The 22,550-nt window shown below is 40.6% G+C and overlaps 2 protein-coding genes across 4 annotated transcripts; both read left to right on the forward strand.

Moving 5' to 3' along the window:
- Positions 1-3,434: 3,434 nt before the first annotated feature.
- LOC308130705 (uncharacterized protein) lies at positions 3,435-7,962 on the forward strand. The gene is made up of 8 exons (XM_080497140.1): positions 3,435-3,513; positions 3,750-3,923; positions 4,333-4,515; positions 4,926-5,108; positions 5,519-5,701; positions 6,111-6,272; positions 7,378-7,533; positions 7,644-7,962. The coding sequence occupies exons 1-8, from the start codon at positions 3,441-3,443 to the stop codon at positions 7,658-7,660; spliced, it is 1,131 nt and encodes a 376-aa protein (XP_080353266.1). The 5' UTR covers positions 3,435-3,440; the 3' UTR covers positions 7,661-7,962.
- A 1,920-nt stretch (positions 7,963-9,882) lies between these two features.
- On the forward strand, positions 9,883-21,474 carry pou6f1 (POU class 6 homeobox 1). 3 transcript variants are annotated; one of them, XM_080496438.1, is made up of 11 exons: positions 9,883-10,111; positions 10,826-10,920; positions 12,954-13,143; positions 14,375-14,511; positions 15,098-15,326; positions 16,204-16,475; positions 16,573-16,701; positions 17,200-17,433; positions 17,639-17,774; positions 17,861-18,029; positions 18,358-21,474. In XM_080496438.1, exons 2-11 carry the CDS (start codon positions 10,867-10,869, stop codon positions 18,698-18,700), a joined length of 1,893 nt encoding a protein of 630 aa, XP_080352564.1. In that variant the 5' UTR covers positions 9,883-10,111; positions 10,826-10,866; the 3' UTR covers positions 18,701-21,474. The 3 variants fall into 3 exon arrangements, with proteins under 3 accessions (XP_080352564.1, XP_080352565.1, XP_080352566.1); XM_080496439.1 differs by having other exon boundaries at positions 17,687-17,774; XM_080496440.1 differs by lacking the exon at positions 9,883-10,111 and having other exon boundaries at positions 10,833-10,920; positions 12,932-13,143.
- Positions 21,475-22,550: the final 1,076 nt, after the last annotated feature.

Genomic DNA, 22,550 nt, shown 5'->3' on the forward strand with positions numbered 1-22,550 from the left:
TGTAAAAAAAAAAGAAAAGTACATGAGTGTTCAACCTCAGAATAGAGAATGCCGGCCCAATACATTACATGTAGACATTAATACAAATCTTGAAAGGAGAAGCATCGATGTCAAACGTACAGATGTTGTTACTTAGGCATCGGGAAGTAACTTTAGCTTATCAAAGTGAGAGATAAAGGGGCTCCACCTAGTCACCAAAAACGTTTAAAGAACCTCTCAGAGTGTATTTAATCTTTTCAAGCTTGATGAAGAACATAACATCCCTCAACCAAGAAGATGAGAGGGGAGGCTTGGGAGATTTCCATTCAAAAAGTATTCTTCTCCGAGCTAAGAGAGATGAGAATGCAATAACATCTGCTTGCGGTCTTGAGAATGCACCAAGGGGATCCCAAAAATGGCTATCGAATGACATGGCAGGAGGTTGAGCTGCAGGACGTCGGACAGTGTTTTGAATACAAAACTCCAAAAATTATTCAGTTTTGGACAGAAAAAAAACATATGACCATGATGAGCAGGGGCGCAGCCACAGCGATTGCACCTATCGTTTACGTCAGGGTATATTTCTGACAATTTGGCTTTAGAAAAGTGGGTCCTATGGAATACCTTAAACTGTATGAGCCCTAGGCGAGCACAAGATGACGTGGAGCTCATTCTATCGATTGCCTTGGCCCACCAGCCATCAGTGAAAACGACATTTAATTCTTTTTCCCATGCAACCCTAGCTATGAGTACAGGTTTGTTACTGAGCGACATAAGATAGATAGATAGATAGATAGATAGATGACTTTATTAATCCCTGAAGGGAAATTGTTTTGTTGCAGCATTCTGGTTTATAAAATACAATGGAATAGAATATAAAAAGTAGGGAATAAAAATATAAAAATATACAAATATAGAAATATAGAAATATCTGGGTAGGACATAACTTAAGAAATGAGCGTGAGTAACTATAATGAGGCTCTGGCGGAGGTAGACGTGTTAAAAAGTCTTATTGCCGTGGGGAGGAACGACTTCCTGTAGCGTTCCTTCGAGCAGCGGGGTTGGATCAGTCTCTTGCTGAAGCTGCTCTTCAGCTTGTCCAGTGTTTTGTGGAGGGGGTGGGAGGGATTGTCCATGATTGCTAGCAGTTTTGCCAGCATCCTGTCCTCCACCACCTCCTCCAGGGTGACAAGCTTGGAGCCAACAACAGACTCTGCCTTCCTGATCAGTTTGTTCAGCTATACCCGGGATATAAGAGCTTTCTGATTGGGACTTAATTTCAATAATTCCTCCCAGGGCAAAGTGGGTGGTGGAGAAGGAAACCGGGGATGCTGAGTGTGAATGAAGTGTCTTACTTGTAGGTAGCGAAAGAAATGCGAGTGCGGCAGGCCACATTTTTTAGCTAGGGCTGGAAAGCTGGAAAAAACTCCTTTTTCATATAAATCCAGGAAACAATTAATGCCTTTTGCTTTCCACAGAAAGGATGACGCATCTAAAGCCGGGGGAAATAGGTGGTTACCAACGATGGGAGAAAGTACAGATGAGGATAAGAATTTAAAATGGCGGTGGAACTGATACCAAATCTTTAGGGAAGCTAATACAATCGGGTTTTTGGTGTGCTTGGACGGGACAGTTGGAAGAGAAGAACACAGCGGCGCAGGAAGAGATGATGACAAACAAGAGTTTGACTCAATAGACCCCCAGGTCTATTGAGTCACTTGTCTGAAAGAGGAAAAGTAGGCCCCATTTACACGACCAACAAAAACAAGTACAACCGCAAAACTTTCGTCGTATTTTGGGTGTCCGTTTACACGACAACCATCCTCAGAGCCACCGCAGCTGTTACTTTTTAAAACTGTCTCCCATGGTGGAACTCATCCTATATGCTTGTGAAAGAAAAGACTTGCAAGCTCTCTCAAACCAACAGTGCACCCCCATGGCCTGCCATACTAACTACATAGTTTTCAATGTTTCTCCGAAAAGTGTTCTTCCCAGGTCATGATATCCTCAGTCATTGTCAAAGGATATCCTTTCTTGTTAAGCACAGCTTGACAAATTTCTAAGTATGAACTTTCTTTTTAATATCCTCATGAACATGGACTCTGCCTATGAAAGCTGTGAATGAGGATGTGATTTGATGATTTGAAACATGTGAGATGATAAAGATTTGTTATGGTCATCTTATGATTTAAAAGCCTTATCACACAAACACTAAATACTTTTTTGATTAGGTTTTCCACATATTTTTATCATAGCCTACATATGCTCTATATATGCTGAAGGGAGCACTCCACTGACACTCAGTAACACTTAATCCAACTGTTGGAATTGAATCACACGTGATTGATTATAGCTGGAAAACATCCACTTTACTGTAACTGACAGGCTGCCAACTTTTATTTTTTAAATATTTGCATCATTATATAACATCTGTATCAACTCTCATCAGCTGCCAGAGCAGAAGTACAAAAGTCTAAAGAGAAAACGAACAAGGCAATGCAAGGCAGGTTTGTGTCTCCATGGCCTATGTCTCAGGCTGGCCATGAAGATGAGAAATGATGTGTCAGCATGACTAGTTGGTTGTAGTAAGCTGTTGATTTAATGCAAAACAGAGCAGAATGTGTTGCACAGAGTTCCCTTATGTTCATAATATAAGTTCAGTTTCAATCTTTCTGATATGAATTTTGATATTCTTTGCATATTTTAACACATTTATATTTAATAGCAGAAAGTCTGTTGAGAATTGAGAGACTATGGCAGATAAAATAAAACGATGAGAATATGTAAGAGAAAGATCAGGGGTTATTTCAGGGCGGTGAAAGGTGACCAAAACTGATGATGGATTGTGTTGACCTTGAGTCTTGTGTTTTTAAACATTGGTTTAAGCAGCTCAGATTGTGTAGGGGTTGGTTGCGCGACTATTTTTTGTGTGTGTGTGTGTGTGTGTGTGTTGAATTAGTGTAATTCAAAAATAATATGTCAATGATAATTGTGTGATTGAGGGTGGAGACGGCACCACCCTGGTCTTTTTTCTGAGCCGCAACATAACAACCTAGATTATAGCTTTTAAGGAAAAACCTTGCCTTGGTGTGCACCAGCTGACCACCAAAAGATCATAGAATACTGTTATTAGTTACCTTTGGCATTTGTTTCTTTTGTTGTTGCTGTTGAAAATGTCCATGTGTGGAAAATTGCTGTGGGGTGGAGGAAGCATTGTGTTGGTTGGTTGACTAAAAACCATCTTCATCTTGATTACAGCTTTTTTTTGTAAAAACGTCACCCACATGAAACAAGCAATAGACTGAGTGACATGTGTCAGAGTACTCATCTATTCATAATTAGAGCGTATGATGGGAGGAGGAGCAGGCCAATCCCCTGACTGAACTGCTCTGCGACAGTATATAAGTCCAGAGATTTTTGCCCAAGAAGCAGTTGCAACCTTGTGCATAGGAAGTGGAGACATGGAAGGTCACCTGTCAACAGTCTGTGCGCTGATCCTGATTCTGGGAGTGGTTGGGTACTCAGATGCCTCAGGTATTTTTGTGTTTACTTTTGTACATTTTGTGTTTCATCAATTATCAATCAAGCCTGGCGTGAACCCTGGCTTTGGCTGGTTAAAGGATAAATTTTTAGAGCTTCCAAGTCTTTGGTTAAATCTTTTTAGGCGATAAAAAATTGTTGAACAAATGACCTGACATTGTTTTGAAAAGAAACAGACAATCAAAAGCTATATTTACTGTTTTATGACATTGTGTTCTCTTTCTCATCAGTCAAGCCTGGATCATGCCCTCAATTTCAGGGGCCCACAAATTCACGGGGCTTCCTCTGGCAGTGTAAAAGTTGGCCTGGGTGCTCTAATGACAACAACTGTCCCGGACAACTGAAGTGCTGCAGGAGAGGGTGTGCATCTGTGTGTGTTGCACCAGTGATAGTAGTAGTAAGAGGTAAGGCGTGTAATAAAGGGTTTTTCATGCTTTGAACAATATTAGTAGTTCAAAACGTACAACCAAAACTGGCTCTGGAAAGGGCTATTACATTTCTTTAATTTTCTTTTCTTTTTTTCAAAAGAAGGTGACGTTGAATAGCCTATTTAAAGGCGTGCATGTGTTAAACACTGTCCTGCCAGCCATAAATGCTGTAACCTCAATTTTGAAAGTTTCCATGTCGTATTTTCTACTTTTTGTACAAACGTCTGTCTTTCTCATTTTTCAAATGGGGAGCTTCCAAATATTTCGTTGAATCTCCTTAGGCAATAAATGATTATGGAATGCAATCCAGGTTAGTTTTTAAGGAAGACAAACCTTCAAAAGCTACATTTACTGTTTTACAACACTGTGTTCTCTTTCTCATCAGTCAAGCCTGGATCATGCCCTCAGATTCACGGGTCCTCAAATTCAGGGGGCTCCCTCCGGCCTTCACCTGTGTGTAAAAGTTGGCCTGGCTGCTCTAATGACAACAACTGTCCCGGACAACTGAAGTGCTGCAGGAGAGGGTGTGCATCTGTGTGTGTTGCACCAGTGAGAGTAGTAGTAAGAGGTAAGGCGTGTAATAAAGGGTTTTTCATGCTTTGAATAATATTAGTAGTTCAAAACGTACAACCAAAACTGGCTCTGGAAAGGGCTATTACATTTCTTTAATTTTACTTTTTTTTTTTTCAAAAGAAGGTGACGTTGAATAGCCTATTCAAAGGCGTGCATGTGTTAAACACTGTCCTGCCAGCCATAAATGCTGTAACCTCAATTTTGAAAGTTTCCATGTCGTATTTTCTACTTTTTGTACAAACGTCTGTCTTTCTCATTTTTCAAATGGGGAGCTTCCAAATATTTCGTTGAATCTCCTTAGGCAATAAATGATTATGGAATGCAATCCAGGTTAGTTTTTAAGGAAAACAAACCTTCAAAAGCTACATTTATTGTTTTACAACACTGTGTTCTCTTTCTCATCAGTCAAGCCTGGATCATGCCCTCAGGTTCACGGGTCCTCAAATTCACGGGCTTTCTCCTGGCCTTCACCTGTGTGTAAAAGTTGGCCTGGCTGCTCTAATGACAACAACTGTCCCGGACAACTGAAGTGCTGCAGGAGAGGGTGTGCATCTGTGTGTGTTGCACCAGTGAGAGTAGTAGTAAGAGGTAAGGCGTGTAATAAAGGGTTTTTCATGCTTTGAATAATATTAGTAGTTCAAAACGTACAACCAAAACTGGCTCTGGAAAGGGCTATTACATTTCTTTAATTTTACTTTTTTTTTTTTCAAAAGAAGGTGACGTTGAATAGCCTATTCAAAGGCGTGCATGTGTTAAACACTGTCCTGCCAGCCATAAATGCTGTAACCTCAATTTTGAAAGTTTCCATGTCGTATTTTCTACTTTTTGTACAAACGTCTGTCTTTCTCATTTTTCAAATGGGGAGCTTCCAAATATTTCGTTGAATCTCCTTAGGCAATAAATGATTATGGAATGCAATCCAGGTTAGTTTTTAAGGAAAACAAACCTTCAAAAGCTACATTTATTGTTTTACAACACTGTGTTCTCTTTCTCATCAGTCAAGCCTGGATCATGCCCTCAGGTTCACGGGTCCTCAAATTCACGGGCTTTCTCCTGGCCTTCACCTGTGTGTAAAAGTTGGCCTGGCTGCTCTAATGACAACAACTGTCCCGGACAACTGAAGTGCTGCAGGAGAGGGTGTGCATCTGTGTGTGTTGCACCAGTGAGAGTAGTAGTAAGAGGTAAGGCGTGTAATAAAGGGTTTTTCATGCTTTGAATAATATTAGTAGTTCAAAACGTACAACCAAAACTGGCTCTGGAAAGGGCTATTACATTTCTTTAATTTTCTTCTTTTTTTTTCAAAAGAAGGTGACGTTGAATAGCCTATTTAAAGGTGTGCATGTGTTAAACACTGTCCTGCCAGCCATAAATGCTGTAACCTCAATTTTGAAAGTTTCCATGTGGTATTTTCTACTTTTTGTACAAACGTCTGTCTTTCTCATTTTTCAAATGGGGAGCTTCCAAATATTTCGTTGAATCTCCTTAGGCAATAAATGATTATGGAATGCAATCCAGGTTAGTTTTTAAGGAAAACAAACCTTCAAAAGCTACATTTACTGTTTTACAACACTGTGTTCTCTTTCTCATCAGTCAAGCCTGGATCATGCCCTCAGGTTCACGGGTCCTCAAGTTCACGGGGTTTCACCTGGCCTTCTGTGTGTAAAAGTTGGCCCGGCTGCTCCAATGACTACGACTGTCCTGGACGTCACAAGTGCTGCAGGAGAGGATGTAGATCTGTGTGTCTTGCACCAGGTGAGACATGAATGAAGTGACAACATCAAATACATCCTGTGCAGTTTAGCGTTTTCTGTAATCGAGAGTGTCCTTGACATTTTGGATGTTACTCATGTATCCTTGCAGTTCAGTAAGAGTTGTTGTATTTGCTCCATCTTGAAATGAACCTTCCATATTTTGACAAGGAGCAGGTCTCATTTCACACAGCCCAACATTTACATGTTGTCAGTCAGGAATACACAAAGCAAAACTGGCACTCAGAAAGAACCATTCACATTCGTGAATTTGTTTGAGGAGGGTATTGGTGTATTGATCCAAAATCTTAATCATGGCAGTTTTCCTGCCCAGGAGATGAGATGTAAGACAATATCCAGTTCAGCAAAATGAAAATGTAGCTCTGGCAGCATGAGCCATGCGTTTAATGAGCAAATGGGGATTTCTGATGAGGAACAACAAAGTAATATATAAATAGTTCTAATAAAACTATATTTTTTGCTGTTCTTCAGATGAATATATCACGAGCCTTGGCAATGAACTGCTGTTGAGATCCTCAACTTAAACCGATTCCAACCACATTTATTAGTTTCTGCAATAGACTGTACATTATACAACTTAGCTCATTGTTTTCATTCATTCATTTGTTCAGTCAGTCAGTCAGTCAGTCAGTCAGTCAGTCAGTCAGTCAGTCAGTCAGTCAGTCAGTCACTACAACCACCACATTTGTCAAAACCTCCAAATCTGAGGCACAGTATGAAGGAATGTATGTATAAATGGAGACATATATGATGCTTAAGGTTTTTTTTTTGCCAAATGTATTGTTTATGTATTGTTGTTAATGCAATGAAAATCATTTAAAATATCATGTATTCATAATTTATTCAATATTTCCACATTTCTCTTTCATTACTGTTTGATAACAACTTTTCACTATCTCTGAAGTCAAGGTTTTTGGTCCATTTTAGTCACTTTTACACTCACTATCTTTCCATATAATTTCAATTGGGCAGCTGTAAAATCTTTTGATTTCTACAGAAGACTCTTTGTTACACTATTAAACAGCAAAAAACTGTCAGATTGTCTGTTTCATAGCTTTGCATATTTTTACACATTTATTTTTCTTCAGCTATCAAGCCACTAAGCTGCCCCCCCATTCGCTGGAACGGTGACCAGGTGTGTGCTTTCGGTTCACAACGCCGCCAATGCTCTACTGACAAGCCATGCCCCAGAGGCTTTGCGTGCTGCAAACGTCAGTGTGGACAAGTGTGCACTCGTCTACGTTGTAAGTTATTCATATGAGAAACTCCAGAGAGGATTTTTTTTTTTTAACCTTCCTGTGTAGTTTAGAGGGGTTTTTTTTAATTGCAAGTGTTTTTCTCCTCTTTTTTGCAGCCATCTGGAACGATTAATACCTGTCAAAGAAGTTTGAAAGTGATAAAGGTTGAGAAGAAAAGGAATCCAGCAAAACAACTGGTGCCATTCCTGCAGTGAGCCCTGCTGATTCAACAATCTTCAACCACACTGAATTCTACATACTGGGGGCATTTTCTGGGTTTCTTTAATGCTAAAATACAAACAAAAAAAACCCTATAAAAATGGAATAAACCATTTATTATGACATTGTTCAACTTAATCAACAATTTGTGCACTTGAGTACACAGTTGATTACAGTTTTGAACTGAATCTGAGCTTTTGTGTCAAATATGGTAAATGGTGCCAGGTTTTTCTAAGTCTTTTCATCATCAGCAAATAATAAAAACAATTGCATCAAAAAGTGCTGTGTTTGTCATTTATATTCACAATCACATCAATGTGTATTTGTAGTTTTTTCTTTTTTTTAGAGTAGTGTTTCTTTATCTACTCTATCAGGAGGTGATGTTTGGTTTTCGTTAGTTTTTAGTTTTTTTTCAAAGATCTTGTGCTTGTTTTTCAGCATAAAAAATAAGGGGGGTTGGCCTGATGTCAACTGGGTAATGATTGGATCTTTTTGTTTGTCTGACACACATCATTCAAGACTGAATGTGACAGACAGAAGTAAGGTGGAAACCTGAATGCACTGCTTGGTGCATGTTTGAAATAAAGCATCTAAATGAAGTCACGACCTATTTAAAGTTTCTTCAACAAACATTAACAGAGGAGGAACACATTTGCATTAAATTGTACAGACATATAATTCCTTCAAAGACCAACTGAAGATGAAGATGCTCTGGAAGAAATGGAGAAGCAGCCAGCAGCTCAGTTCACGATCACACATGGAACAGTTGGCTCACACTGAAGACATCATCACGAGAGGACTTTTTGTATTTGTTCCACAGGATTTTCATACTTCCACTAGGTGGCGCCACATGATCATTCAGCATTAAACACCCTTTGTATATTATATTATTGAATGGTGTTTAGTATAAAACTGGGCCTTGTCCAAATGTGTAGACGTATTTTTGTGAGTGTGCATTCAGCAATAGACATTTCAAATAATATGATAGGGCATACATGAATGCTTTTAATTTAAAACATATGCAGGATACAGGCAGTAGGGTGACTTTGTTACTGCCATTTATTAACGTCCGTGGTCAGCTCATTCAAATGCTGATATCAACAGCTTCGTTTACTTTTTTCATCACATTGTCGTTTATGTTGTGTACACACACACAACACATTAGTTTGCATTTCTGTGTGAATGTCCAGTGCCATCTAAATACATTCAGACTGTTTGATAAAACACAATACAGAATAAGATATAGAAGTACTCGACTGATATACAAGTAAGTTATTATGACAAAGTTAATTAAAATGTTGCACTAAGTTATGAATGTTAATTAGTCTCTAAGGGATAGGCAAAAATAAGCCTTGGCTTCTGCCTAGACCTTTTTCAGCTACAGATATTGTGTATATTGTGTGTTATAACTCTCTTGTAACTAGGAACGTGTCGAGAGAGGTTATATAAAATAGTAATTCATATTTTCTTCTGAGGGATTAAAATTGAGGCTGGGAGAAGGCCTCTTGTGCAATGATTGTGTGGCTCTCCAGTGCTGTTAGGCCTGCCAAACACTTATATTCCAATGTAAAAAAAAAGTGAAAGTGAAATGTATTGCCAATTCTAACAAGACCCACAGTGAAATAGAAATAAGAAAATAGAGAATGTAGGCAAGAAAATTAGTACATCAATATTTGTAAAAAGCGGTTAAAAAGCTTAAATGTACAACATACCCCTGAAATGTGCAATGTACACTGAAGCCTCAGAATAAGTTGTAAGTGTGAGTGGATGCGGACTGTGCATAAGACCTGAGGTCAGATGATATCAGTGGGACTTGAAGTGTTACTGAATACACAACCACAATGTGCATAGCAATTTTCTTTTCCTTAGTTTTTTTTTGTGGTTTTTTTTTTGCCTTGCTAAAACAGTTCAGTCTGCGATTCAGAGCCATTATGTCCGTGTTTTCCTCCCCCGTTGGAAATGCGCCGCGGCCCCTTTAAGAGAACCACGGCTCCTCTCAAGTCGAGGCAGACATTTTTCAATGCAAGATTTTTCCTTGCATAAATTATGTTCATGACGTAGTGCAAAAAGGCCAATTTTCCGGCAATTTTGTCCGACTTTACAGCTCAGACGGGACCTTGCGAGCCACCTCCGGGATTTATCTGACTATCTGAACTGTTGCAGAAAAGGGCATCGTCATTAAATATTAAGAGAGGAGATCCTAACACTGCGAGCCTCCTTATCAATGCAAATAGCCCTTTTGTGTGCAGTCACAGCGCCTGTCTGGGAGCTGAGCTGAATTTTTAATTATGTGTGACTGAAACAAACTGTGACAAGGACCTTTGTAAGAGCCCGGGATTACAGAAAATAAGCTGCATTTAAAGCGGTGAGTTGCATATGATTAATCGGGACCGTGATGTCGCCTGTGCGTCGCGCGCTGCGCGAAATGGCGAGATGAAATGAGTTTTGGTTAATATGCAATGTTCGTAATTAGCATAATTTATATATTTATGATAAAGAGAGGGAAATACATAATATTCGGTCTCCAGGCACGGGTCGGGATGGTCTGTGTCGCCCCTGCTCGGCGCCGGCTGCCTGTGCCCAAAAGTGGCCGAGGCGGCGAGACTTTTATCGGGCAGGATGGGGGTGGGGAGCCCCTCTCTCTTCCTCTCTCTCGCCACAGCCGCTGAAGTTTTGACAGATCCTCCTTTCTAGCGGGGCATTGCAGCAGGAAACCACTCTCACTACTCAAGTCGCCCTTTACGGCGATCTGTAATGAATTAGTTGGCACTCGCTGCCAACGATCTGCGCGCCTGATCACGTTTTCTCCAGCTTATAGTGCAAAACAGCATGGCCTGTTTACAGGCCCCTCCAAATAGTCTGATCCTGCAGTGACAGAAATAGGCACGCATTAACAAACAAAAACAAAATCTGCCCTCTGCGTGAGGGGTCTATTTCGGCAGGACTTGTCCCTCAAACGTGGCAAGTGTGTGTGAATAGTGCACGCAGGAAACTTAATTTGATGTGGCTTTTTGACCTGCGTGTGACGACTGCACAGCACACGGGAAGGAGTTTGTTTAATCTGTGTTTGTTCTCTCAGGATGAGAGGAAGACTGTGACTGGTGGTGGTGTGAGCCAGCCATGACCTCCCAGGATCTGCCTGCCAAAGATGCCCCACTCACTGTCAACGAGCAGGTAACACCCACCTGCCTTTAAAAGAATGGCACAGACTATTGGAATTAATACCCCCCCCCCCCCCTGAGTTAAATACAACATGTACAGTTATACACATGGGAATAGATATCGCAGTGACAGACATTTGGGGAAGACGGTGTACATCACATAGAAACACATACACCCACCCACACCTACACGTGATTCACCTAGAACACGTGTTTTTGGAATATTCAAGAAACCAGATTACTAGGAATAAACATGGAAGCGGCAACATGCAAACCTTGCACAAAAATTGCACTGATTGCCATAGTCAACAATTGAGTATGGGATTGTTTGTTGGCTCTCTTTGAAAACACATGAACGTACAACCACAAGCAGAAGCGAGGATTTATGCAATATATCAAATTTATCATTATTGACATGCACAATATACTTATCATGACGGAAGTTAGAAGCAAACGGAAGTTGCCTGAAACGCTAGTGGAGACACCTGCAGACACGCATGTGATGTGGAAAAAACAATCAATAAAAACAGGGCCCAGTCGCAGCTGGTGTAAAATGGGGGCAAGTGAAAAAGTGGTTATTTTGAGGAACATATGCCAAAGTACAAAGACATCATCATCATCATCATCATCATCATCATCATCTGTATTTATGACAAATCATATCATCATCACCGTTTGCATGTTTACCTAATGTTGTTCAGCTCTAGCAGAAATATGTATAATGCATATTCTCATTTATCCAGGTAGGAAGCATCTTATCCACGTGGCTTCATCAGTTCATGCTGTTCTCTTCTGCCAGTAAAACAGTTGTGTAGCATATATCGTGTCGGCAAATGATCACTCGAGTCAAAACGTCTTACTGACATCATGCATAGTGCTCAAGTCTGCTCTGGGCACAGTTGCTCATAAACCAGACAGTTTGAGCAGGTCATAGATGTAAAACGAGGCCAAACTGTGAAGTTTGACACAGACTATTAGCAGGATTTTAAAGGTGATCATTCTATATTGTACCAGGAGCCAGTGAAGAGATTACGGCGCTGTAGTGATATGTCCAAATGACAGCAAAGCCAGTCAGACACTCATAATCGCGTTGCCTCCTTTGCTGCTGTTTGCTCTTGTCACCCTCCATGTGCCAACCTACCACATCACAATGGACTGATTAACCGCTCTGATGCAGCACATTTTAGATTAGGAGGCACTATTGTGTTTTATTGCCCAATGTTACCTACTGCTCTGTCTTGTGTGGCTCACCAACGTTTTTAACTGCCACGATTGATAAATTAATCGTGGTTTGTTGGTTTTTTTTTCTCTCCCTCTGGTTTTCAACATTCTGTTTATGCATAGTCGGCAAACAAAACCAATGCTCTTCACGGGAGCACAGGAAGCGAGCTTGTAGAAGGCATTGCTTAAGCTGCTTGTTGGCTGATGCTCTTGTCATTGTTTTTGGCGTACTCATGCTCTTTCCATTTGTGTCCTTTTTATTTTTGCTTCGTTTTGGGTCATTGTGTCCTAACATGTGCTCGGCTTCTCTGTTCTCCTTAGCCATTCACTGTCTGACTGCAGAAGTCTTTTTTCAGCCATTTAAAACCTACCTGCACTTTGAAATTCCCTGCCAAAGACAACCAGGTATGCATCCACCTCTTTCTTCTTGCATTCTGTCTCCCCCGTCTCTCTCTCTCTCTCTCTCTCTCTCTCTCTCTCTCTCTCTCTCATCCCTCCAGACCAGGTTGTCTTGCTGCCCCTCTGCTAGCTCTCTCATTACTGCGTACCATGAATCATCAGAAAAGTCATAATCCAGGTGTAGGACAAGAAATACAAAGCTTAGGGTTTTGGGGTTTTTTTTGTGACTCTTATGGTGAAAATCAAGTCACACTTTTCACTTTTCTTGTTTGGTGAGTTTCACAAGTGAACTAGGTACTATTTAATGTATTTTTTATGAATTACACTACATTTTAAAGCAATCGAACAAAAAATAGAGAATGTCTTTCCTCATTTCAAATCCTTGTTCTTTTGAGTCCTCTCAGATTTCATCCATGATGGTTGCAGGTCATTGTGATGTCCGGCCACGAGACTATTCGTGTGCTGGAGGTAGAGGTCGATGCGTCTCTGCCAACATCTGGACCCGATGTGAAGAGTGAAGGCAAAGCAGATGAGGGCGTGGCTCAGGCCACAGAGCAACCTGATGCCAGCAGCACCCAGGACAGTCCCACCATGCTCCAGAACACAGGGGCAGCAGGTAAATCAGGATCCTACATCAATCAACCCTCTTCTCTCATGCATGTTGTTTTAAGTCTGCATTGTAGGAAAAAAAAGAAAAAAAACCTAAATTTTAGTGACCTAAAGTGGAGATAGTATATTAATGACATGTAATTGTAAAAAAGGATAGTGTATAGTGGTTTATATCACATTCAAATATTTCCATTTTCAGGTTTTGTTTTCTCTTGAGTGCTTTATGGAAACTATGGGTTCTCTAAGGATTACTTGTGTTTGCACTATGAGAGTGTACAAGCTGCATGATAATATTATACACGTTTCACGATTTCCAAATAACAAGGTCGTTCATACAAATGAATCGTTGCCAAGAAAAGACATGCTATTACCAGGATTTACAGTATCATTCACAAGTCTCTGCCGTCAATCACTGTCTAAGTAGCTGTCTGTTGTGTGATTCTCAGAGCTTTTGCTCTGTCTTAATGGGGTGTTCACGTGAATGTTTTAATCATCTGACCACCCATAGAAGCAATAACAGACAGAGTTTCCTCCTTCAACACACCAGATCTAGATTTGTGCGTATCGTGATACAGGGAGATTAATGCAGCGCAACACAGTTGAGAAACTGCTCTAAATAACTGATTGAATTGTATTTGTCTCAACCGTGCCCTAAAGTACACTTCCATGGTTCACTTCTCAATGAATTAGCACAGTGATAATCATCTTCGGGCATTGCCAGAGGTTGATTAACAATCCCCTTCAGTAATAGATCTTGAACACAATACTTGTTTGAGAAGGGAAAGGATGAAGCAACAAAACGTATCTTATAATGTCCTGTCTTTAATCTTTATGCCATTGACACAATCCTTCAAGTGGAGTTGACATTCCTTTGGTGTTTTTCTTTCTTTTTCATTTGACACCTCAGTTAAACATCTTCTTGAATTTAGATCTCAGAGCAAATATTGACCATCATCAGAGCTTTTTCTCAGTGAAAAAAGTTTGTGGGAAAACAGGAGGATGGAGGACGGGGCAGTGTGAGGTGGACAGTGAAGAGATTTACTAAAGACGAAAAAAAAAAAGAAATATAAGCCGCAGAACTTGGGGGCATTAACAATCTGAATGGCTCTTTCTCTAATAATAATAAACAAGTGGATTCTTTTCATATCCTCGTGTCTCCCGCAGTTGTGAATTGTAGCTGTCAGCCGTGATTACATTTCCAATGTGACTGAGTGCTTACCCTGGCTGTGCTCCCGCAGTGCAGGGTGAGCAGCAGGTGGTGTCTGTAGAGGCTCCGGTGCCTGCTGTCCAAACGCTGACTCCAGCTGTTCCCATCAGTGTATCCCTGCACCAACCCCAGGCTGCCATGCCAATCACTGTGCAGGGCTGTCCGCAGGTATGACCGAGAATCTTTCTGTATGCGTCACTACCTCTGAGTAGAAGAATGCCGTAGTTGTCCTTTTAGTGTTTCTGAACTTGAACTTTTTTTTCTAGTTGTGGAAAAAATTTGCAAAAGCATCAAGGGGTGTAATCTTTGCAATAAAATCTAGAATTGGGGGAAACAAATTGAGACATTATGGACAGTTTTATATCACGTTCGTAAATGTTATGTTGTCCAATGAGTCAGAAGATTTGAGTGTCACCAGTGTGACCCTCAAGCTATTGCAAGTGAATTGTTGAAGCAGCCATCTGATTGACAATTGTCAGGTGTGTAAAGTGGATGTGGAACAAAATAAGCAAAGTTGTTCCCAAACATAAGGATGCATAATAGCCGGAGGCTGGAGGAAATGCTGGCAGAACATTTTCAGAAGTACAAGCTGCAACAAAAGCAAAATCTTTAACACAGTGAAAAAACTTCTGAGAGTATAGTGAGGTAAATTATACATAGATGTGAGTGTTTTGTAACTCGATTAAGAGTTACTTTGAGTTCCAAAAGTACTTCTGTTTGAAAAGATTTCAAAGTGACTTTTTGTGTGACACAGGTACTGACCCAGGAAAGTCTAGCCGCCCTGATGACCGGTATGATGGCCCAGACAGGCTCCCTCGGCCAGCCGCTGCTCATCCCACTCAGTATGGCCGGTTCCATTGCCGGCCAGGGCGGCTTGGCGGTTCTGACCCTTCCTACCACCAACGTAGCGACTCTGCCTGGTCTTGCAGCAGCTGCTAACCCCGCTGGCAACCTCCTCAAACTGCCTTTTGCTGGCCTTCAAGGTAAAACAAAGGCTGTGTGCATGTCTCTATTTTGTTCTATTTTGCTAAATCCCTTCTGAGATTACCCACCCCCACCCCCCCCTGCCAAAAAAACCCAAAACATAGTCAAAGTCATAATACTTTCATGCAGAAGGTAACTCCTGTTGGGAAGTCCTATTTCCAGTGTGTGAGTTTTCACATGACAAAAGTTGTTGTTTTTTTTTTATTTCAAAGTTGCTCGTAAATGCACGATACACCGCTTGGAAAAATAAGAGGTCAACTAGTACATCTGAACCTGGAACTCGGGCCCTGCATTTCACTTTACCGTCATGTTTTAGTAAATCTAAGGTAGCAGATGAACTAGTGGTGCCTTTTGGAAGAAAGCGTTGGGCCCAATTGGGCTGACCTGCAGGTGAAACTTAAAACACATCTTTATATCATCAGCTCATCTTGGAGCCACACAAAGACACCTGCCATCATGTATGTATTATTCATGGTTGTGGGTTTGGCACACGAATAGCACCGTTTGATTCAGGCTCTTACAGTACTCACCCTGAGTGCTGACATTCTTAGCAACTCTGATATGCCCTGTTTTGTTTTGTTGCCTTACGTGCGATGGTGAGTTTGAGAGTATTACTATCAGTGGGAATTTCTCAACAGCTAATGGTTCCTTAAGGGTTAGTTTCAATGCTGTGAATCACTGGTGTTTCATTCAGCAGCATCAAGCCAGGCATTACAACAACTTTACATTGTACAGTGCTCATTGAACCCTGCATAACGTTGTGCCCGAATACACTGATCTGCTATCAAATCTATAGATTGTCCGTCCTCGTGTGCTACTTTCAGTGGATGAATCCTATTGTATAAACATTGACGTTTTGCACACTTCCTCCTTCAGCTGCAACCTTCCTGAACTCAATACAGCCTCAACTGCAGACAAATGCACAGACAGTGTTGCAGCCGGTGCAGACGGCTGTGCAGCAGGTGCAGACTCAGCCTACGCAGGTCAGCACCGTGCAGACCGCTGGCCAGATCGTTGGCCAGCTCGCCGGCCAGCTCGCTGGTCAGATGGCGGCAGCCCAGGCGACTTGTGTCACCACCTCTGCCTCTCAGACCAACATCCCCCTGGCAGCGCTTCAGACTGCGGGACTGTCCATCAACCCCGCGATTGTAAGAGTGTTAAAGGTTCTTTCACTGTTTGCACTTGGTTTGTAAGCCAACATTTCGTTTTTCAAGTGTTTGAGAAACATGTGGTCTCTCTGAACAGATCAACGCTGCTTCTCTGGGAGCGCAGCCCCAATTCCTCAGTTCGCTTACGTCCACTCCCATCATCAGCAGTGCCATGTCCAACATGGCCGGCATCACCAGCCAGATCATCACTAACGCGCAGGGACAGGTGGGTGTTGTACAACATTCATTACTAACGGCTTTGTCCCTCATCTCTCTACTTATTTTTGCCGGCTGTACTTTCTGATTCAACCGAGCGCACTGAAAGTAACCTAACAATGGCTGCTTACACACTAGTGAGGTGGTGTAGAGCTGGAGACCCACAGGGGTGACTCCCTGTAGATACTGATGGATAATGAAAAACCATCACATGCCTTTTCCCCTGTTGCAGTCATTACCCAGACAATGGGATTCAAAGCAGCGATCATCCAGTTAAAAGTTGGCTTTTAAAAGTGAGCTTGTTTTCATTTTGTGCATTTTGTATGTAGCGCTAATAGAAGGCTTTGAAGCGCAAGACAAAGCTTTGAAAGTTAATTATCTATTATTGAGTCTAGCCATTACTGTCCCTCCAGTTTTTTGTTGTTGTGTAGTATTTAAACCCAAATGACAGTTTCATCATTCGGCTTTGATTATCACATATTTCTCTTTCATTACTCAACCTTCACAGATCATAGGAACCCTCCCACTCCTGGTGAATCCGGCCTCGCTGGCTGGAGGGGCTGCCACTCCCACCCTCCCCCTGCAGGGCCTCCAGGTCCAGGCGGTCACGCCACAGCTGCTTCTGAACACCCAGGGTCAACTCATTGCCACAGTAGGGAATGGACATGCTGCAGTTGCATCTTCTGCTGCAGTTCTACCGAAAGCCACTGCCCCGTCAACACCCTCCAAACCCAGCACGCCGGTACACAGAAATCTGAATTATTCTTTGAGTTCATAAAGAAATGATGTTATTCATTACACTGTGATGGTCACATAACACATTTTGGATGTAAGTCATTTGCTGATCACAAGCTTTATATGTTTGGGGGTTTTTCTTTTCTTTTCTTTTTTTTTTTTGGAGCTGCACCGCAATATGATGCAGCTGAGATATAACATATTTCTTCCAGGCTGCATTAACAACTGTCACTCAGTCTCCGGTTGTTATTGCACCGCAGCCATCGGTGCTGAAGCCCGCCACCACGCTCGCCTCCGCAGTCCCCATCACCTGTGGAGATCTCGCAAAAGTGGGCCAGCTTGTCAGCAGTGCGTACACCTGCGTCTTCTCCTTTCCGAGCGCAGAACCGTTTTCTGCAGGCAGATATTTATAACCAGATCTTTCTCTATTGTAGAACCCCAGCAGGCAGTCAGCAGCGAGGAAGGCATTAATCTGGAGGAAATCCGAGAGTTCGCCAAGAATTTCAAGATCCGACGGCTGTCCTTGGGGCTTACTCAGACACAAGTAGGGCAGGCTCTTACTGCGACCGAGGGCCCGGCCTACAGCCAATCTGCTATTTGCAGGTAAATTACTCCCCTGTTCCAACTTCAGAATTTAGATCTCTTTTTTTGTACTTTTGTTATGTCATGAAGTGAATTGTGCGATGACGTGAAATTGTCACTTTCTCTGATCCAGTCAATGTTTCCCTCAGGGTGTTTATACGAGACACTCCATGTCTTTCTTCCCATTGTCACGACGTGGTTGGAAGAACCAAATCCTGTTCGCTGCAACAGAATCAGAACCTATTTTATGTGTTATAACTTGATACGACGTGAAGTCTAAAGAATGGAACTGATTTGTTGTACCGGTTAAGTGAAGCAATGGGAGCCATCTTTATCTCTGTGACTGCAGGTTTGAGAAGCTGGATATTACCCCTAAGAGCGCTCAGAAGCTGAAGCCCGTGTTGGAGAAGTGGCTGGCTGAAGCCGAACACTGGAACCAGAAAGGTCAACAGAATCTGATGGAGTTTGTCGGCGGCGAACCTTCTAAAAAACGCAAGCGGCGTACCAGTTTCACACCGCAGGCGATAGAAGTCCTTAACTCCTACTTTGAGAAGAACGCTCTGCCAACCGGTCAGGAGATCACAGAGATTGCACGAGAGCTAAACTATGACCGGGAGGTGGTGAGAGTTTGGTTCTGCAACCGGCGGCAGACACTGAAGAACACAAGCAAGATTAATGTCTTCCAGGTTTAGTAGCAATTTCATTACGGAAGCGTCAACATCTAATTTGTTTTCCATTACTATGGTTGTTCTTAGGGTCTTATCAGAATTGGAAGATAAAATGCAGCAGCACAAATGAGGTTTGTTGTAAAAGTGACTTTATTAAGACTGAAAGAAAACTTTTATGAGAACATGAAGGAAATTACTTTAAAGGTCTTATATTATGCAAAGTTCACTTTATAATGGTTTTCTGATATTAATATGTGTTTCCGTACCTAGCGTATGAGGCCGCGGAAATGAAGAAAGTCTGTCCTCTCCCTCACTTGCTAGAAATGTGTTCTCATACAGGCGAGTTTGAGATTTTCCCTTCATGATTTCATGCGGGGCACTAACCACTCCCTCCTCTGCACTGTAAAATTACAAGCCTTTTTTTTTATCTCTCCACAAATGCTACTTAAAAACAGACATGGAGTCGGCGGGGACAGACACAGCTCATTAGCATTTAAAGGTACAGAAACAGCCTGTTCTCAGAAGAGCTCATTAGAGGGACTTTTAGACGGACTGACATTCAGGACCGAGGCTGGGTTTGGGGCAATACTCTTTGAATACAATCTTGTTGGGCCTCTGACACCTCTGTGAAATTGTTTAAAAAGTGCATAATATGGGACCTTTAATAAGGGCGTATTAAAACTGCTCGATCCTCCTAATAATGATGAGAATAATACAGTGATAACATGTCATGTTTAATCACATTTTAACTTTTATACAAGAGGTTTTATATGATGAATGGTTGTGGACTAAGTCACACTAATTTTACTTTGTGACAATGGATAAAAACCAGCTGATATTTGAATAATATGCATCAGCCATACAAGAAAATATGAGTTAAAACTGTTCTTTTGTTATTTTCGCATATCATTTATCCTGCATGAGAAGCTCTGCGAGCTCATGATTTCTGATAGACTGGAATCTGTATAAGAAAAACCACACACACTTTCATTATTACCAGCTGAATCATTTATATAAGAAAAATTTCATTTTTGTCCACTGACTACAAGCTTAAGAGTTGTGGGACAATCGATAAAATTATATTCCTCCTTGATAATCACAAAGATGAGTATAAACATTGTAACATAGGAATGTCAAACAGATGGGCCATGGGATGAGAATGGTCTGTGAGAGGGTCAAATACTGGCCTGCAGAATCATTTACAAATAAAGTATAAACTGGAATTAATCAATGAAAGTGTCTGCTATTCATAGATAGATATATTGGAGAGATAAATACGGTATTGATCCAGAAGGAAAGTTTAAAAAAAACACTACCCTGCATAACACTTGGATGAAAAACTGACAGCAGCAAGATTCTAAAGTAAAAACTAGTTTCTTACCTTACTACTTGTAAAATTAGCACCATATCCATACGATGAAGGTTAGCTCATAAAGCAGGTGTCTGCAGACATCAAGCAATCAACAGGTTTTTGTATTTAAAAACACATTGAGGATAAAATCTGAAATGTCGAATGTGAACAAAAACCAAAGGGAAAAACTTGAGTTGTCCTTCAAAGGTTGTTAAGCTGTCACTTATTTGTCCTAATAATGGTACCGATTTGGTGACGTTCCAGATTATGAAAGAATGGAAATGGTCAGTGTGCAGAAGTGTGAGGTAAAAATACATCGCCCGACTGATTGCACCCGTGCTCTCATAGATACCCTGCTGCACCCACAACCACTGAAGCACACGAGAAAAAGGCCAAAATCAGTTCTTGACTTTGGTGCTGCAATTGAGCAACTATTTGAGATTTTTATGAAGGTCAGTTTATTTGAGTGACTGATCATGTAAATGTGATGTTTATGTGTTTTCATGTGCTCATATTACTCTGAGAGTATTTTTTTGTTGTTGATGTTGTCTTTGTTTGCTGCTTTGACGGTTCCCTTAATGGCCTGAAAATGCTTCCGCTGCTATTTTTCATCTTCAGTTAAAGCATCTTTGCAAAACAGGAGCCTAATAGTCCTTTTATGACATTAATTATTGCCTCAAACGTTACTGTCAATGTTTTAAGATTTGCCATTTGAGTTTAAAATTTAATGAACTACATTAAAAATGTAATTGTCGAGCATCGGAAAGGGGTTTTGGACTATTGTTTTTATGAATCCAACCCCAAATCATTTGGAAACAGTTTACGTTTGCAGTATGAAGTTACTTTCTGTAGACAATTACGTCTCAAGTTGTCAATATTTCAAGGGTCGTTTGCACTTTAGTGAAAGGAGGGAAAGTGAAGGGTTTATTACAGCTGGTTTACATAAAGTTGAATTTAAATTTAAATTTTCAGTTTTGTCTGAAAGTTTAAATGTTTGTATTTTACATTTCTGAACAAAAGGAGCTTTGCAAAATGTAGCAGTAGAATAAAAAAAAAAATCACAATTATCAACTTGACAAGCAACAAATTATCTTAGTTTTTATGCAGCTATAATCTAGAATACTGCAAAATATAAGAGCTAATATGCATTAATCAGAAATGTTAAGCGTTATTGAGTTATACTGAGATACATATAACTCATGTGATACATATGCCCCACTTTCTTATTGCCTTTTAAATGATAGGCCTATACTATGAGATGTACCTTACCATCAAGATAACATTAAAAATAACTTGCTTTAACATCTTTACATTCATGTTTAACATGGGGAGACAATATATGATACTGCTTAGTGTACTATATCACCCAATAAAGGTGAAGATAAGTTAGTTTAATAAGATACAGGCAGGTATTCATTTTACTCTACACAGCAATTTAAAAGGTCAAGTCAGCTGAATGAGAGAAGAATAACAAATGAATTCTTTTTTGCCATTTTCTGTAAGATAAATGAAATAAACCTTGTCTTTATTAATCAGTCCGTGTTGTTGTGTCACATCCATCCATCTTATCTTCTATTCAACAGATCAGAACTGACTATATGGTTCTGACAGGACACACAATGGAAAGTTCATGAGTCTAGAACACAATAAACAAGAGAGCTCGAGAGATAATCTCACCCTCAAAGAGTTACCCTTTATTCCACAATGCATGTTTTTGGACTGAAAAAAGAAAACCGATGCACACAGAGAGAACTCTGACTCCATGGAGTGGCATTTTTACTGTCGGGCCAGTGCTCAACATGGTACGGTTGCGCATGAAAATAGTTTTGTGTCAGACAAGAAAGATCTGAAACAAAACTTCTTCCACAATGGGTATAGTTTAGAGTGAATTCATATTTTGGACACTCCTAGAAATATATACAGTACATGTTGAAAGTTGGATACTTAATCAAAGGATAATGATGTGTTTCAAAGTAAAAATTGAAGAGTTTTGCCATGCTAAAAAGCAACTTGAGGCTTTTCCCCCCAAAAACAATGTTACATAGCATCAAATCGTTAATGTGACATGAGTATCAAAAAGTCTCCCAATTGAAGCTGAGTTTTCAGGAGTAATAATGAGAAAAGGAGAGTAATGTGACAATTTAAAGAACATTTTCATCTGTAATCCTTAATGCTAATCCAACATGCAAAAAAGTTGTATTTTTACATTTATTACATGGAAAAAAGCTACGTTTTTGTTATGTTTGTTGAGAGTTTCATTTCACCCCATTTTATTTTTAAAATCATAAAACAGACATGACAACTGGTGGCCTGTGGTCCTCATGGAGCCCCCATTTCCAATTTTCCAAAACTCAATAATTGGTTTTACAGGAAATAGAAGGGAGGTAATTGTAAACACATTTTATTCTTTACAACTTTCTCTATCTTCAGATTCCATCCCCTTTCCAACCATCGCTCACATGTATGTGTTTTATTCCAACTTCAATGTTTTTTTTTCTAAATTGAAATGGATGAAAACGAGCA

This window comes from Blennius ocellaris, assembly GCF_963422515.1.
Source record: "Blennius ocellaris genome assembly, chromosome: 5".
Classification (NCBI taxonomy): domain Eukaryota; kingdom Metazoa; phylum Chordata; class Actinopteri; order Blenniiformes; family Blenniidae; genus Blennius; species Blennius ocellaris.